General features: G+C 50.5%; 1 protein-coding gene across 1 annotated transcript in view; it reads right to left on the reverse strand.

The window, feature by feature from the left end:
* Positions 1-17537, reverse strand: part of LOC144328287 (basement membrane-specific heparan sulfate proteoglycan core protein-like) — a gene marked incomplete at its 5' end in the record, with an annotated part of 161477 nt that overhangs the window by 12209 nt on the left and 131731 nt on the right. The window contains 17 exons of the mRNA XM_077930933.1: positions 17-261; positions 1608-1829; positions 1926-2024; positions 3290-3398; positions 4129-4238; positions 5540-5639; positions 6897-7041; positions 7261-7345; positions 7973-7990; positions 8485-8601; positions 9363-9510; positions 10370-10485; positions 10569-10835; positions 12218-12315; positions 13322-13499; positions 14262-14522; positions 15529-15708. Coding sequence (XP_077787059.1) covers positions 17-261; positions 1608-1829; positions 1926-2024; positions 3290-3398; positions 4129-4238; positions 5540-5639; positions 6897-7041; positions 7261-7345; positions 7973-7990; positions 8485-8601; positions 9363-9510; positions 10370-10485; positions 10569-10835; positions 12218-12315; positions 13322-13499; positions 14262-14522; positions 15529-15708 — 2498 coding nt within the window. The remainder of the gene's footprint in view (positions 1-16; positions 262-1607; positions 1830-1925; positions 2025-3289; positions 3399-4128; positions 4239-5539; positions 5640-6896; positions 7042-7260; positions 7346-7972; positions 7991-8484; positions 8602-9362; positions 9511-10369; positions 10486-10568; positions 10836-12217; positions 12316-13321; positions 13500-14261; positions 14523-15528; positions 15709-17537) is intronic.

A 17537-nucleotide genomic window follows, 5' to 3' on the forward strand; every position in this document is an offset into this window, starting at 1 on the left:
CCCCCCAGTTGCTCACCTCCCCAATGCACCCGTAGAAGTGGCTGGAGACGTTGGCAGCTGCCGGCAGCCTGACGGAATCGTCGACGCCCCCCAGGTACATGGAAGTGCGGAGGTTCAGGCCCTGGCTTTTGCCTGGTGAGGACCTCTTGACCGGCCGCTCATCGTTCACCTGCAGAGTGCCGTCTTTGTTCAGCCGCTCGGCCGTTATCCTGTGCCACTGTTCCAGCTCTAGGGGCTTTGCGCTCTGAAGGACGGCCGTTCCTAAAAGAGGGCCGGGAACGTGAGTTTGGATTCTGCAGCTGGGGGAAGATTCTCCCTGCAACAACCGGCCCGTCTCACATACCCCGAAAGTTAAGAATGTACCGTACTTTTCCGTGTATAAGATGAGGTTTTTTTCCTGAGAAAAATAATGTCAAAAATTGGGGCTTTCTTAGACACGGATAGCGCAGTGTTTGGACGGGGGATTGGTTTCTGCCGCAAGCAGGAGATTGTCAGCGGTGAATTTGTTGGTGGCTGTGGCAAGGGCTGCTGTTGATTTGCCGGGGCTGCGGTGATTGGCGGTGGCTGTTGGTTAGCAGGCAGGCGACTAGTGTGTTTTATGATGCGCACGATTGTCGTGGTTGGTCTGGCGGGTGAGTGATTTTTGGCAATCCCCCCCCCCCAAAAAAGCTCAGCAACTCTGGGCAATCTCCCCCCATTTACTTAATTTAGAGACCCCAAAAATAGGGGGCGTCTTATACACGGAGAAATATGGTATGTGTTTGGGACTGGTCTGTGGAGGAGGGTTGGGAAATGACCCCTCCTTCTCCTCTGCCTCTTTCTGAAAAGGAGGGGGAGTGGGAAGAATCGCCCCCCCTTTCTCCAATAGCTGCAAGAAGAGACTGAAACAGGACTAATTTACGACAGGACAGAAAACTACCAAGTTTTGAGGTACAGTGGTACCTCGGGTTACAAACACCTCTGGTTACAAACACTTCGGGTTACAGACTCCGCTGACCCAGAGGTAGCACATCGGGTCAAGAACTTTACCTCAGGATGAGAACAGAAATTGCACAGTGGTGGCGTCATGGTGGCCCCATTAGCTAAAGTGGTACCTCCAGTTAAGAACGGACCTCCGGAACGATTTAGGTTCATAACCAGAGGTACCACTGTAATGAGAGGAGGAGTAGGAGTTGGAGAACAGATAGCGGACACATATCCTTAGACAGCCTGGGAACTCCCCCCCCCTTTTTTTTTACTATTACGAATTATTATTATTTTATTATCCGCCCTATGCCCTAAGGTCTCAGGGCAAGTTTAAAACAATACTAAAAAAAACAGTTTAAAACAAATTAGCGGCCATGAAAATAAGCTGGGTTCTCAAAACATACACTTTGAGGGTCAAAAACAGGCTGGTGTCATCAGCATTTGCTGGAAGCTGCACAATGAAGGTGCCAGGAGGGAGTTCCCACTGCTCAGGGGCTGCTGCAGAGAAGGCCCTGTCCTGTACCCCTTAAGCCTCTGAGGACAACCACCAAGAGGGCAGATCCCAGCACCCGAGAGGCGCTGCTGGGAAAGAGGCGGCCTTTCGGGTATCTGTTGTTAGCAACAGGGAGTGGATTCATTACCTGAGCCCAGTTCATAGCGGAACTCCAAGTGCCCGTTGACCATGCTGAGCGAGACAAAATCTGCCACGGGGGAGCCATCTCCGCCGCTGAAGAGGATGAGGCCATCGGGGGACAGCGGCTTGATCTCAAGGTCCACGCGCAGCTCGTAGTGGATGTTGGTGAGCGGAGGGTAGGAGATGAAGGCATCGCCCCCGTGGAAATAGGGCACGGTCACCGTGGTGCCTGCAGCAAAGAGGAGGGCGGTGGGGGGGTCAGCCTGGGACTTTGCTCAGGCTTTGCCCTGGCCATGGGGGGGGGCAGCGTGTCTGCCTTACTCACCGTCCATGCACTTCTCTCCGTATTTCCCAAGGAGGCAGCGGCAAGTGTAGCCTTGCCCAGTGGCTCGGTTAACACAGGTGGCGTCGGGACCGCAGGCCTCTGTGAGGGAAGGGAGGGTCATTTGGTAAGACTCTGGGCGGCAGTGTCAGGGACCGGGCAGAGAAGGAATAGAGGAGACCGCCTCAAATCCTGACCCTTCCAGGGGGGAAGAAGAGGAAGACAGTATAGATTGATCTGTGGTCGCAGCTCAGAGGCAGTTGAGGGGAAAAGCTGGGAAATCATGGGAGAGGCAGAACAACACCCGGCTGACACGCTGTCATTAGAGAGCATTCCAGACCCTCCATCTCCCAGAACCCGGCGAGCTTTAAAAGTAGGGGAGCAAAGAGCTCAAAGATAGAGGGCACGTAGCAGCACCCGTAGAAGAGGTGATGACGACGACGAATGAGGAAGCTGTTGGAGAGATGGGCAGGTGGAGATTCACTCAGGACAACACCATTATCCAAGAGGCTGGGTTCTATAGCCCCTTTCTGTAAAGTTTGAAATGAAAAAGGATGGTAAGAAACTTTCCCTTGTCTTTATACTTTCCTGGGCAACCAGCCGGGAACCGCGGACAGCATCCTGACAGGCAGAGGGCCGGGAGTCAGGGTTCCCTGTCTGCCCCCTGAACTTAGGAAGCTGCCATATACAGAGTCAGGCCACTGGTCCTTCTACGTCAGCATCCAAAGTGGGTCCATGTCAGAAAAGGGTGGGAGGTGCAAATCTGCAGGACCCACCCCCAGAATCAAACCATCTAGCTCAGTATTGTCCATTAATTATTGCTATTATCTGCCCTTAAAGTGGTTAGGGTTAGGGGTTAACCTAACCCTAATGTACATCATTAATGATAAATTAGCACGTGCTATTAAGGTAAGACGGGGAATATGCAGGAAGAATGATTTTGAGGAGATATGGAAGGTGTGTAGAATTTGTACTATTAAAATGGAAATGGAACATCGCAAGAGATGTTGAAATTTTGGTAGGTTGGGGAGCTATGATGGAATGGTCTCAGGGGTGGGGTGCACATTTTTATTCTTTTTTTATTATTATTACTTTGAAAAAATGAAAAAATAAAATTATAAAAAGTCCATCATTAAAACAGTTTAAAACCAATTTCCTAATAAATAAAAATGTCAGCCTTGCTCTGCAGTGGCTCCCAAAGGTTTCAGCCCTACCAGAAGATACTGCTGAGGACCGAACCTGGGGCCTTCTGCATGCCAAGCAAATGACGTGCCCCTGAGCCACGGCCCTTCCTCCTAGAGGACGCCCAGTCTTGTCCCTGCCACGTGATGCGCCACATGGAAACAGGGACAGCCGGTGCACCTTACCTGGATGGCAGCGTAGGGCCTGGGGGTGTTCGCAGTTGCTTCCAGCAAATCCCTGTGGGCACTCGCACACATAGCTGCTGCTCTCCGAGTCCCTGCAGACGCCTCCATTCTGCCAAGGGGAGAGAAGGGGAAATCTGGTGGACTGGCAGCCGAGACCACATAACACCAGTCCTGAAAGACCTTCATTGGCTCCCAGTACGTTTCCGAGCACAATTCAAAGTGTCAGTGCTGACCTCGAAAGCCCTAAACGGCCTCGACCCAGTATACCTGAAGGAGCGTCTCCACCACCATCGTTCAGCCCGGACACAGAGGTCCAGCTCTGAGGGCCTTCTGGAGGTTCCCTCCCTGTGAGAAGCGAGGCTACAGGGAACCAGGCAGTGGGCCTTCTTGGTGGTGGCACCTGCCCTGTGGAACACCCTCCCATCAGATGTCAAGGAAATAAGCAACTATCTGACTTTTAGAAGACATCTGAAGGCAGCTCTGGTTAGGGAAGTTTTTAATGTTTGATGACTTATCATGTTTTTAATATTCTGTTGGAAGCCGCCCAGAGTGGCTGGGGAAACCCAGCCAGATGGGCGGGGTAGAAAGGAAGGAAGGAAGGAAGGAAGGAAAAGAAGAAAAGAGTTTGAATTTGATATCCCGCTTTATCACTACCCGAAGGAGTCTCAAAGTGGCTAACAATCTCCTTTCCCTTCCTCCCCCACAACAAACACTCTATAATTATTCCAATCACCTGCCGTGTCCAACCAGGGCTGGCCACGGGGAATGCAGTGAGCAACGAGGCCGAATTCTGCTCCCCTCTATAGAATGCAGAGGCTGCACACATGCCGAGAGCTTACCTGACACGGACGGTCCTGGCAGGTGGGGCAGTTGGAGACGCCGTGAGCTTGCAGGTCAAAGTCTTTGAAGATAACTTCCTTCCCTTGGATGATCAGCTGCCGAACGCATCCTAAGAGGGGAAGGAGAGCGAGCCGATGGGAGGTTGCGGGAGAGATTGGCGGTAGGGGCGAGGGAGGAATCAGTAGGAGCAAAAAGATGTGCCGACGAAGCAGGGGTGAGCTGGCAAGGCCTCTGTGTTAGGTAGCTGTACATCTTGGGGACCCCCCCCCCCGTAAATACCCACTGCTCATATAAATGGGGAGAGCCAGTGGGGATGCTGTGGTTGGTGGGGGGGGGGGCTCAGAATGGGGCAACCCTGATTCCTGCACCTCACTGCCTGTGGCCCTTTGCCTAATCCACCCACCTCACAGGGATGTTGCTTGCTTGGAAGAAAACGGGAGGGTTGAAAAACAGTGCATGCCGACTTGCATTCGTTTTATCCCTCCAAAAGGTTCAAATGCAACCGTTTAGCGAGCACCCCTTTTCTACCACTGCCCGCACCTGTTATTTAGGGAGACAACCTATAGGGGAAAAGGGAAGCCAGCCACTCCCCAAAGGTGCTGGCTACCTGGGGGCCAGTGGGGTAGCTTTTTTTATGCAGCTGTCTGTCAGACTTCAGGGGATTGGCTTCCTCCCCCCGTAGCAGCAGATAAGAAGATCAAAGAAAGGAATGCCTTACCAGTTAGAAACTTTAATAATCACAGGGAGAGAACAAAGAACACATCTCCTAGAAACAGCGGTGCTCCTAATTAAGGATCATACCCCCTTCCGCCCGTATTAATCTACATCACTCGTACGTCTTTTAATCTAAGCTTGTACCCTCTGTGCTTTCTGTTCTGAGACTTTCTGAGCTCTTCTTGACCTTAGGCTGAGCGAAGGAATGATGTCCAATGACTGTGAATCTGTTAACCTTCTCTTTTCTAGTGTTTCTTCTCCTAGCTGTTCCCCATCCAGTATTTCCCAGCTTCTGCCTTCTGAACTGTGCCCCTCGGCAAACCACTGTTCCAAATCTATACTGTCCTCCTACTCCTGGGAAGATTCAGGAGCGGGAGCGGGGGAGGGAGTGGCTCCCACCATTCCTCCTCAGTGCGGTCCCTGATGCTATCATTCTTGGGACGTCCTGCCCAGGTGCACTCAAAACCCAGCCCGGCCACCTGCCACAGATCACAGAAACCCCCGTGCATATACTGGCCGCTTTGTCCTCAGAAGGTGGTGGTCTCTCCTTCATTGGAGGTTTTCAGCCAGAGGCTGGATGAAACTTTGTCAGGGACCCTTCAGCTGTGATTCATGCACCTTAGGGGGGCTGCACTAGATGACCCTTGAGGGACTCACTTCCAACCTTACAATTCTATGACTCTGTGTAGCTCTCACCAATGAAACCGCTGGTCAGGCCTGTCTTTGCAGTAGCAGCATAGTTGGGATACCCGCCAAGGTACAGCCCCTCGTTGAGGTCCAGACCTTGGAATTTGCCCTGGGGAAGAAATATTATTATTGTTGTTGTTGTTGTTGTTGTTGTTGTTGTTGTTATTATGCCACCCTATACCCCGGGGTCTCAGGGCAGTTCACAGAATAAAATCAAGATATAAAACCACAAAATACATAATAAAAATAAAAATAACAACTCAATAGCCCCCCGACCCGAAAAGTGCCACATTTTAAAAGGGCATAGGATGTAAATCAGATCAACCAAAGGCCTGGTTAAAAAAGGAACGTTTTTGCCTGGCACCGAAAGGTGTGTAATGAAGGCGCCAGGCGAACTTCCCTGGGGAGAGCATTCCACAGACGGGGAGCCATTGCAAAGAAGGCCCCGTTCTTGTGTTGCCACCCTCTGGACCTCTCAAGGAGGAGGCACATGAAGGAGGGCCTCAGAAGATGATCTCAGGATCCGGGTAGGTTCATATGGGAAGAGGCGGTCCTTGAGGTATTGTGGTCCTGAGCCGTTTAAGGCTTTATAGGTCAGAACCAGCACTTTGAATTGGGCCCGGAAACTAATTGGTAGCCAGTGCAGTCGGACCAGGATCGGTGTAATATGCTCAAACCATCTTGCTCTGGTGAGCAACCCGGCCACTGAATTCTGCACTAGCTGAAGTTTCCGGACTGTCTTCAGAGGCAGCCCTACCTATAACGCATTGCACTAATCTAACCTTGAGTTTACCAGAACATAGACAATAGTAGTTAGGCATAGCTGGGCCACCAGCTGAAGCTGGTGGAAGGCACTCAGGGCCACTGAGGCCACCTGAGCCTTGAGCAACAGCAAAGGACCTAGGAGTATCTCCAAGCTGTGAACCTGCTCCTTCAGAGGAAGTGCAACCCCATCAAGAGCAGGCAAGCTCCCATCTATTTGGTCTAGAGAACCACCCACTAACAGTGCCTCTGTCTTATCTGGATTGAGCTTCAGTTTGTTGGCTCTCATCCAGTCCATAACACAGAAATGTAAACCTAGCAAAAGTGGGTCTCCAACAGGAAACACCAGTTTGCAGGGCGCTGCTCCATCTTGGCCCTGCTTGCCATCCTGCTCCCAGTACCCAACGCCTTTGGGCCTGGTTCAGTAGCCACTGGCAAGTACAGAATGCAGAGCTCAGACCCCCAGATGGGGTGAAGGCGCCCAGCAGCATGAGCGCCTGCCCTGGCTTAGAACGCTGCCCCTTTCAGCAGCCACATGCCAGAGAGATTTCCCACAGGTGGGAGAAGCCGCCCCTACCCTCTCCACCTGGAGCCTGCCACTCACCTGGGACGTGCCATTGACGGGAGGGTGGTTGTCCAAAACGAGAGAGCCCTGGGTGAGGTTGCGGTACAGCCGGATGGTGTGGAATTCGCCCAGCTTGATGATGGAAGGGTGCCGGATGGTGGCCATGCCAGAGCCAGCGTCAAACCTGCAATGCCAAGACAGATCAGGAGAGTCAAAACTGCCTCGGCTCCCGCCCACTCCATTAGGCCCTGGCATGCCTTGCAAGACCCCTTCGGCAAGCGGCAAGCTGGACCATTTTGGCGCAGGCCACTTTGGAGGCCCACGTCTCACAGCTCTGGGTTGAGGCTAGAACTGACACCCAGCCAGAAAGAGGGTGCTGAGATAAGGACCCACAGCCTCTCACCTGAGCTCCGGCCGGCCCCCAACCAATCCAAAGGACACGAAGTCCGTGCCTGTGTTCTTCTTCTGCCCATTGTATACCAGCATCCCTGCCAAAAGCACAAAGGAAGGTGAGCGGTCTCCGTGGGGCATGGGTTTGCTCAGCTCACAGCTTCAGCACCAGGGAGCTCCTTGCAGCCAAGCCAGCCTCCGACGCCTGGGAAAGGCAGCCTGGCCGAGGTCCCCAGTTCCATGCAGTGCTCAGAGCCCTCCATTGCCACCCACGCAAGTGGCCTATTTGTGGACGAGCCACAAAAGCTGGCGCCCACCAGCTCCCTTTGGCACCCAAACCCGCAGCACGGCAGGCGGCCCCCACGGCGCAACAAGAGGAGGCCAAGATCCACCTGGGCTTCCTGTCCCTGGGATGCAACACAGTTCCGCTTCCTGGTAAGGAAGGGAGAATGTCCCACCTGCCTGGGCAAGGAACTGGGGTTAGGCAGGGCCTCAAAAGAAGCAGCCTGGCTGGCAAGGCGTTAGGCGGATCGGTGAGCAGGTGGACAGGGGCCGGGAGGGCTCCTGAGTGAAGACACAGCTCCACCAGTGGAATAGTTAGTTTGCCAAGGGGCACACTTTTCACAACACACACGCGGGCACGAGCTTCCATCGCCGCAAGGGTTAAGGGAGGCGTCTAGGACTGGCTAAAAAGGAAGCGGCAGCCCAGCAGAAACGAGACTTACCTGAGTAAAGCATGAGAGCTGGAGAGGTAGGGGAAAGGAGGGAGTAGAGACGAAGGGGGAGGAAGAGGTGTAGAGGAGAGAGAGAGGAAGAGAGATGGAGAGAAAGGTAAGACGAGTTGGGAGGAAAGGCAAGAGGGAAAACGAGAGTGTTGAGAGAGAGATTCCCAGCAAAGAGAGCGCTCGGGCCTCTGCCAGCAAGGAGAAAGGCGGCTGGTTGTACCCAAAAAAGGACCAAGGAGCTCATATACTAGGATAGCCATATTTCAAAAAGTAAAAACCAGGGCACCCCAAAATTGTTTCAAAAAACGCCACTTTTTGATTGATCCAGGACAAAACGCTGCATTTCGGAAATCCCTCCCGGATGTCAATTTCGCCTCTGAAATCCCAATATGGCAGCCCTATTGTATACTGTACTTGTGGGGAAGCTCTGGAGTGCCTACATTTGAGGGGGGACGACACACAGCAGTCCTGCCCCCAAAGGCCTCCCCACCTGCCCCAGCACCTGCGCTTACCGTCAGGAGTGTCCGGTCGGAAGGTGATCTCGATCGCGAATGTTTTGTAGGCGTCTTTCATGGTCGGCAGGACAAGGAAGGACTGAGGATTCTGGGTGAAATATGGCACCACCCGCTCTACAAGCAGAGGAAGGGCAGGGGGTCAGAGGACTGGGCAGCTGCCGCAATTTCCCAGCTCCCTTATCCTTTCAATTTGAGGAATTGCCGGCTACCTATTTGGTCCACTTTAGCCACAGGAAATCCCACTACTGCCACCATGCCAGGTTGCATCATTGCCCAATATTGCCCAATATTGCCCAATGCTGCCTTCTCTGACTGGCAGCAGCCTTCTGGGGTGCTTCCCCCCTGCCCAGATACCCATGCTCCTTTAAACTGGAGGTGTTCAAGTGTTGAACCTGGGGCTTTCTGCATGCAGCTGAGCGGGGACCCTTTCCCCCCTGCGCAGAAGTCCCAGCAGGATTTGAACCAGCAGCCGCCACCAGGCTAGGAGGCAGGAAGCAACAGCCCGGGCAAGGCTCTTTTTTTGCACCTGGAACTCACCAGAAGTAAGTTCTGATGCCTTTCAGATGGGCACCGTTGTCATGATAAGAGAGCCTTTCATGGTGAGCTCCGACACCTCTTTTTCTAGAAAAATACCACTGCCCGGTTCCACCCCAGCTGTGGCTATTCAAGGCACAGTCCCCACAACCAGAAGGGGAAGGGGAAAGAGAGGACATTCCCCTCTCACAACTGGAGAGCCCCAGAGGGAGATTTCTCCAGGTCAAACTCTGGAGATCAGCAACTGCCTGTCCCCTTTCTGAATATTCCTCCCATGGTTTGGGCGGCGGCGGCAGAGAAACTGATTTCGGAGGGAGAAGAGACCGGCCTGCTGAACTCACCGCGCACTTTGAGCATGGAGAAAGCCGTCACCTTCCCTTGCCGGTTAGATGCCGTGCAGACATAAATGCCAGTGTCCTCGGGGCGAGCGGACGGGATGGTCAGGACGTTGCTCTCCACACGGACCTCCTTGGGGAGGTCTCCTTCCAGCTGGAACACAGAAGCGGCCCCCAAAACCCTCAGCAGGCTCTTCCCGCAGGGCACAGCCTGCCTTGCAAGGCAGCCCAGCAACCGAGCCTTCTCAGTTCATCCTTCCTTTGCCGTGTGCGCCATCTTGCTGCTCTCCCCAGAGGCTGTTCTCGCTCTTCCCCACAAACCCAGGAGACTCTCTGCCTTTTCCCTTGTCTGCCTTATCATTATTTATCTCATTTTGCTTATAAACATACAAAGAACTAAAAGAGGTACCTTGAGGTATTGAGGTCCTGAGCTGTGAAGGGTATATAGGCAAAAACCAGCACTTTGAATTGGGGCCCGGAAATTAATTGGCAGCCAGTGTAGTTGTGCCAGGATTAGTGTTATATGATCAAACCGATACTAAGCTACACAATACGTTTTTTTAAAAAAAGATCACCAGTTACTACAGAAAGCACATGGAGATAGTGTGGTGTAGTGGTTATTTCTGAACTAGGACCTGGGAGACTAGGGTCCATATCCCCCCCTCAGCCATGACTCTCACTTGGCTTCAACCTTCTTTTAGCCTAACCTACCTCACAGGGTTGTCGGGGGACTAGGACGGGAAAAGATCAGGGTTCAAATCCTCCCCTCGGCCACAAAACACAACTGGGAGACCTTGGGGGCCAGTCACTGCCTTGCAGCCTTAACCAAACTTGTTTTGAGAATAAAAGGGGGGAGGGAACCATGCGTGCCACCTTCGAGCTCCTTGGAGGAGAAATGGCGGGAAATAAATGCAACAAATAAAATAGACAACGGCGTCACATGTCGTCAGCCGCCGGGCCCTTCTTGGTGGGCAAAGCCCACAGAAGGGCTCCCTGCCCCTCTGGAGAGTTACCTTGGTCCAGGTGATATCTGGCACAGGGAAACCGGAAGCTGAGCAAGGGAAGACCACCTTAGACCCAGCGGAGACCTCTTTCACTTCTGGCTGGGCTGCAGCAATCTGGGGCACAGCTATAGGAGAGAGAAGAAGCAGGTTTGCTAACCTGGAGGGAGGAGAGAGAAACGAGGGGTGCATTCGCCCTGCTGGTACTTACATTGGACGTGGAGGATGACGTGGGACTGGACTGTGCCGACATCGTTGGTGGCCGTGCAGCGGTACTGCCCGGCGTCCGCCTGCTCCACGCGCTCAATCTTCACCATGCTGCCACTTGCCAGCACCCCTGGGCGCAGCCGCCCCCCCACCTTGCTCCACGTGACCTGGGGCTTTGGGTCCCCAAAGGCCAGGCACTCAAACTCCACGGCGTTGCCCACCAGCACAGTCTGCACCGACGTCCGGATGTTGATCATCACCTTGGGCAGTGCTGAGGAGAGGGGGGCAGACAGGGAGAGGTCAGCGGATCCTCAAGGTCTCGGCCCAGTATACCTGAAGGAGCGTCTCCACCCCCATCGTCCAGTCCAGACACGGAGGTCCAGCTCTGAGGGCCTTCTGGCGGTTCCCTCATTGCGAGAAGTGAGGTTACAGGGAACCAGGCAGAGGGCCTTCTCGGTGGTGGCGCCCATCCTGTGGAATGCCCTCCCATCAGATGCCAAGGAAATAAACAACTATACAACCTTTAGAAGACATCTGAAGGCAGCCCTGTTTAGGGAAGTCCCCCCCCCCCCCCAGATCTTTATTGAAACTTAACATATATACATAATAACCGAAATTCCCAATGATTCCCTTGCATAAAATATAATATAATATCTAAATTACAACAGCTGCATAAATAAGTTTTTAATGTTTGATATTTTATTGTGTTTTTAATATTCCGTTGGGAGCTGCCCAGAGTGGCTGGGGAAACCCAGCCAGATGGGTAGGGTATATATAATAAATTATTATTATTATTATTAGGCAATAGATTGGCACCCATGGGGATGAAAGCATTCTCTCACAGCAGGAGGTGGTCCTGATTCCTGCATTGCAGGGGGTGGAACCAAACGACTCTCAGGGTCCCTTCCAACTTCAAAATTCTATGAATCTGTGATTATAAGACGCCCCCCCTCGCTATGCAGCGCAGGGAATTAATGCTTCAGTTCCACACCAGGATGGCAATTGTGGGGATGGACCCATTGCCAAACCTCTTCCCTTTCCCTTCTTTGGAGATAAGCTGGAATATGGCCTGATGTCAGGGAATGGTCTGAAGACGAGGACTGGGGAATGCATTCTATGGCAGACCAGCTTCTCTCTGATGGAGAGCTGGAGGGGGAAGAGTCGTCCCCCACCCCCTTTTTTCCAGCAGAACCACTGTTGCTCTGCCAGCATGTACAGTGGTACCTTGGAAGTTGAACGGAATCACTTCCGGAAGTCCATTTGACGTCCAAAACGTTTGGAAACCAAAGTGCAGCTTCTGATTGGCTGCAGGAAGCTACTGCAGCCAATCAGAAGCCATATTGGATGTTCAGGTTCCAAAGAATGTTAGCAAACCGGAACACTCACTTGTGGGTTTGTGGCATTTGGGAGCCAAAACGTTCGAGTTGCAAGGCATTCGGGATCAAAGGTACAACTGTATTTAAAATGCACAACAGCAGTCTAGTAACTGGGATACCGGGCTTTTTCTGCAGCTTAGTGGCTGACTGCTGCCCCCCCCCCCAACCTTTGCATGTGGGGTTAGGGGGAGATGGACTGCACTCAAGGGAGCCATTGCCTCCAAGGGAGTAGTAGAGAGCAAGGCCTTTCAGTCGGTGGCTGCCCACTCCGACTTACCCTGCACGGTCAGCATGGTCCTGTCCTCAGCCACCTCAGAGTAGCTGGTGGCTCGGCAAACGTAGACACCTTGGCACCCCCGATCCAGCTTCTCGATTCTGCAGGGAAGCAGTGAGAGTCACTAGACTCTGGTCTAGCTCTTTTTAAAAATTCCATTCATGCATTTCAGATTTATACGCTTCACTAATTTTACAATCATTTTGACATTTCAAAACTTGACTTCCTTCCCCCTCTCTCTGCGGTTCCTTAAATTTATTTTTTATATCTCCTGCATATCCAAATTAACTTAATCTGTTCATTTATTCATCTTCCTTAAATATATAATCTTATAAAAACTGCAGGTTATTACAATAATCCTGCCGATTTTCTCATCTGTTTACAATTTATCTGTAAATATTCAAGAAACCATTTCCATTCTTTTATAAAAAGTTTGTTGTTTTCTTTATTTCTTATTTTTCCGGCAAGTTTAGATTGACTGGGGAGGAATCAGGAGGACCAAAACTTCAACAGAGAATGGGATAAATATTAAATGTATTTGAAAGAACACCGTAAACACTTGAACTCTTTGGCAGGCTTTGAGTAACTCCTGAAATGTTACAAAGACTTTGGATATATCGCAGGACTATAATTCGGATGAAATATAATATGCAGCTGATTAAGATATTTAAAGGACCCACGGAGAAGGGAAGTCCTAAGATTTGGAAGAATCTTGTTCTATTTCAAAATTTAATTGTGATAAATGTGTGATTTATTTTGTAAAACCAATAAAAATTATTATTAAAAAAATGTTTTGCCATTTCTGCATATTGCATAAGTTTTTTATCCATTCTTCCTTTGCTGGGACTTCTGCTTCTTTCCATTTTGGGGCAAGTAACATTCTTGCCGCTGCAGTAGCATACATGAATAATTTTCTGTACAGTTTGGGTAATTCTGTCCCTATAATTCCCAAAAGGACTCTGGTCTAGCTCAGCTGTCCGTCAACAGTGGCATACCCCTCGGTCCTGTTCACCCTCCATCCTTCCCACGGCATCCTCCAGATGCACTCTGCCTCGTACAGAATTGGACCATTGGCCCATTGGGCTCAGTACTATCTGCTCTCCTTACCGAAGCACGCCGTTGCGGATGGTGTGTTGAGGAGGCAGCTCCCCATCCTCCTTGGACCACTCCAGCCGTGCTCGGGGGTCTCCGGAAACAACAGAACACGCAAACTCTGCTGTGCTCCCCACAGCCTTCGTGTCTCTCCGTGGGGTGACCTGGATGGAAAGAGGTCCTCCAGCTGCACCTGTGTGGGGAGAAGAGGAAGACAGAATGAAGCTCCCGACTCTTGCCAGAGACACCGAGAGGGGCCTAGAGAGGGGCCTTGTCCATGGTGGCCCCACAAGTCTGGAATCAGCTTCTCTCATCAGCCACATTTTAAAAGGGTATAGGATGTCAATCAGATCAATAAAAGGCCTGGTTAAAAAGGAATATTTTTGCCTGGTGCCTAAAGGTGTATAATGAAGGCGCCAGGTGAACTTCCCTGGGGAGAGCATTCCACAGACAGGGAGCCACTGCAGAGAAGGCTCCGTTCTCGTGTTGCCACCCTCCGGACCTCTCAAGGAGGAGGCACATGAAGGAGGGCCTCAGAAGATGATCTCAGGGTCCAGGTAGGTTCAAATGGAAAGAGGCGGTCCTTGAGGTATTGCGGTCCTGCGTTTTGGGCTTGATAGCAAGCTTCCAACTGTTTTCATCACAACAGGACTTGCACAGCACTTATTTGGGGAAGTGCCATTACACAAGTGCAGAGGGCTCTTGGGAGCCATGGGGATTTCCCCACCCACCCACCCACCACAAAACAGTTATTTGTGGCACCCTTAAAAAACTACAGCTCCCAGGATTCTCTGGGACCATCCATGTGGATTTGAGTGTGCGTTGAATGTATGGCATGGAACTGCCCGACACGGATCGGAGTGAAAAAGGATTTCCTTCAGACAAGCACCTTGTCCACAGCCTCCACCCTTTCCCTCCTGGCTGCACCACCGTTGAACCTTCCCCATGTCCTCACCTTGCACTCGGACGTGGGCCACGGCCTCGGCTGATCCCACCCGGTTGCTCACGCGGCAGAGGTAGGCGCCCGAATCGTGGGGGGCGGCCGGGCTGATGTGGAGGACGCTCTCGCGCACCGTGGCGTGCCCAGGGAGGCTGCTGTTGGCCTTGGTCCACTCATAGCGCAGAGGGGGCGTGCCGTGAGCCAGGCACTGCAGCTGCACCACCTCGCCCGCCTGCACCGACACCGAGTCCGGAAGGGTGGTGGCGTATGGTGGCGCTGGGAAGGGGAGGCGGGAGAGAAGAGCAGAAAGTTCTCTGGGTTAAACAGCCCCCTGCTCTTTTTTAGGGTATTGTTTCCAGGTGCCTCTCGGCAGACAGGCTCCAGCACTCATTTTATTTTTATTTCATATAATTTATATATTGCTTGATCAAAGAGGTTTCGTTAGGCTTTGGAGAAACAGGTTAACTATGCGCTGCATTTCATGAAGCTCATATGCCGCTTGATTGCAAGAAGAAAACCTCAAAGCGCTTTATAAAAGAATGACACCATGAAAAATGAAAATGTCAGTTAAAAATGGGTATAAACAACTATTAAAATATCACTAATAATAGTAACGCCCGTTCTACTCAACAGCAGAACCACTGAAGTTAATAAACATGAATAATGGTAAATTTGGGTTTATTAATTCAAATGGGTCATCTTTGACAAAACAACCACATGTGTAAAGCACATCGACCCCTGCGAAGAAGGCTGGGAGCAGTAGTTTATCCTCACCTCCACAGAGTTACAATTCTCTGCACCCCTTCAAAAAAAAAAATCACCCCCAAGTTCCCAGGATTCTTTTCTTTTTTGGGGGGTTATTAATTAATTTATATAATTTTTAAAAATAAAAAAGGATAAAACAATCAAATTATCAGTTATATACAGTTTAAAACATTTTTAAAAGAACACACACACACACACACACACACACACACACACACACACACAAGGATGAAAATCAGTGGTAAGCTTAAAAACCAGATGAAAATACCTGCAGTGTTCTACTTATCCATAGAGGCAATTTCCTAAACGTAAGTGTTTTTAGCTGGCACCAAAAGGAGTACTGCGAAGGTGTCCACCTGATGTCAGCAGGCAGGGAGTTCCAGAGTTCGGGTGCTGCTGCCACGCTACAAGAATGGCTTCTCACCCATGTGCGATGAGCATTATGCAGCGCTCAGAATAGGGCCAGTTCCTTAGCAGGGTGCCCTAACTTTGCCCGCTCCCTCCCTCCTTCCCTCACCTTCCACATCCAGCATGATGAAGGCCTCTGTGAAGCCGGCGGTGTTGGTGGCGTTGCAGATGTATTGCCCGGAGTCCTGCTGGGCTGCCCGGGGGATGACGAGGGTGTCGTTCACGATCTGATGCTGCCAGGGCAAGGGGGCCCTCAGCTTGGACCAGTGGATGGTCGGAGAGGGGTCGCCTGGGATGGAGAGAGCAATGGTTAGCTGCAGGTTAGGGTCAGCTGCGATTCCTGCACTGCAAGACGTCGGACGAGATCACCTTTGGGTCCCTTCCAACTCTATGCAATTCTATGCTTCCATGAACAGGAGAAAAAAACCCAGAACGAGGAAATCTGCCTTGCCTTGGCCCTGAAATGCTGAATGTGGCTAGCAGTAGGCAGTGTGTAAAGGTTAAAAAAAAAGGTAAAGGATTTCTGGATTGTTAAGCCCAGTCAAAGGCGACTATGGGATTGCGGCACTCATCTCGCCTTTCAGGCCAAGGGAGCTGGCGTTTGTCCACAGACAGCTTTATTTAATTTTACAAGTATAAAATTATAACAGGGCTTTTTCTGATTTTTTTGCTTCTAAAATGCCTTCATTTATTCTCCATCTAAATGGAGTGCTTTTTTCTCCTCTTAGTTCAAGTAATACTGGGTTATGATCCGAAAGTGTCCTTGGTAATATGTCTACTTTTTTGACATATACTGATAATTCTCCAGACGTCCATCTCGAGTTATTTTTTCCACTGGACTGATGTGGTTCAGAGAAGAACGTGAATTTTCTGTCCAGTGGATGTTTAAATCTCCATACAGTGGTACCTTGGTTTAAGAACAGTTTAGTTTATGAACAACTTGGATTAAGAACGCTGCAAACCTGGAAGTAGGTGTTTTGGTTTGTGAACTTTGCCTTGGAATAAGAACATGTTTTGCTTCCTGTTGAGTGTGTTCCATTTGTAAATTGAGTTCCCCACTGCTACGGGAAAGCATGCCTTGGTTTAAGAACACTTTGGTTTAAGCACAGACTTCTGGAACGGATTAAGTTCATAAACCAAGGTACCACTGTATATCAATCAGGTTAACATTTTCCAACATTGTGAAGAAAGTTGTGGGTAGTCTCCCTTCCTTTGAGTCAGTTTTTCTTATAGTCCTATTCCTATCTAGAGAGACCACCCTATTTATATCTCCCATTAGTATTATCTTCTAGGCCATGTATTCAAATAGTTTTTCTTTTAACATTCTATAAAATTCCAATTTTCTCTCATTTGGTGCATATATTCCATCTATTATTATTTTCTCACCTTGTACTGTTATCTGTACTACAATTATTCTTCCCCTGTCCTTAAATAACTGCTTTGGGTCAAATTTGGCTTTTATATATAATACAACCCCTCTCTCTTTTGTTTCGTCTAAAGTTACAAAGTCCAATCCCAATCCTTTACTTATCCCAATCCTTTACTTATCACAAGAGACTAGGGCCCTGCAGGACCTGACATCTTTCCGCAGGGCCTGCAAGACAGAGCTGTTCCACCAGGCCTTTGGTCAGGGCGCAGCCTGACCCCCTCCTCTGGCAATCTGCACAGAATGTTGCTTAATGGTTGCCATTAATTTGATTTTAATTAACTTTATAATGAATGTTTTTAGAGTGTTGGATTATTTTGATTGTTGTTAGCCGCCCTGAGCCCAGCTTTGGCTGGGGAGGGCGGGATATAAATAAAAATTTGTTATTATTATTAAGACTCTTCTGTGTCTCCTTGCCACATACACTTGTTCCTAAGGCTGATTTTTTACCAAATGTTTCTGTGCGCTACTCTGCGTCCCTCGCAAACTGCTCAGAGGCTGCATTCAAAGTTAAGCGGCATGCAAATCTCATTTAATTAAAAGGAAATAAGCCACTGACTGTGCGAAGGCTCAGAGTCCCACCTGCTGCTCTGACCACTGGTTGTCTCTGACCACGGCCACTATTGGAATACGAAGGCTCCTTCCCCTCCCCAAGGTGGGGGGAGAGATTCCTCCAAGGGACCTTGGGCTGG

Source organism: Podarcis muralis, chromosome 7 (assembly GCF_964188315.1).
Source record: "Podarcis muralis chromosome 7, rPodMur119.hap1.1, whole genome shotgun sequence".
In the NCBI taxonomy this organism is placed as follows: domain Eukaryota; kingdom Metazoa; phylum Chordata; class Lepidosauria; order Squamata; family Lacertidae; genus Podarcis; species Podarcis muralis.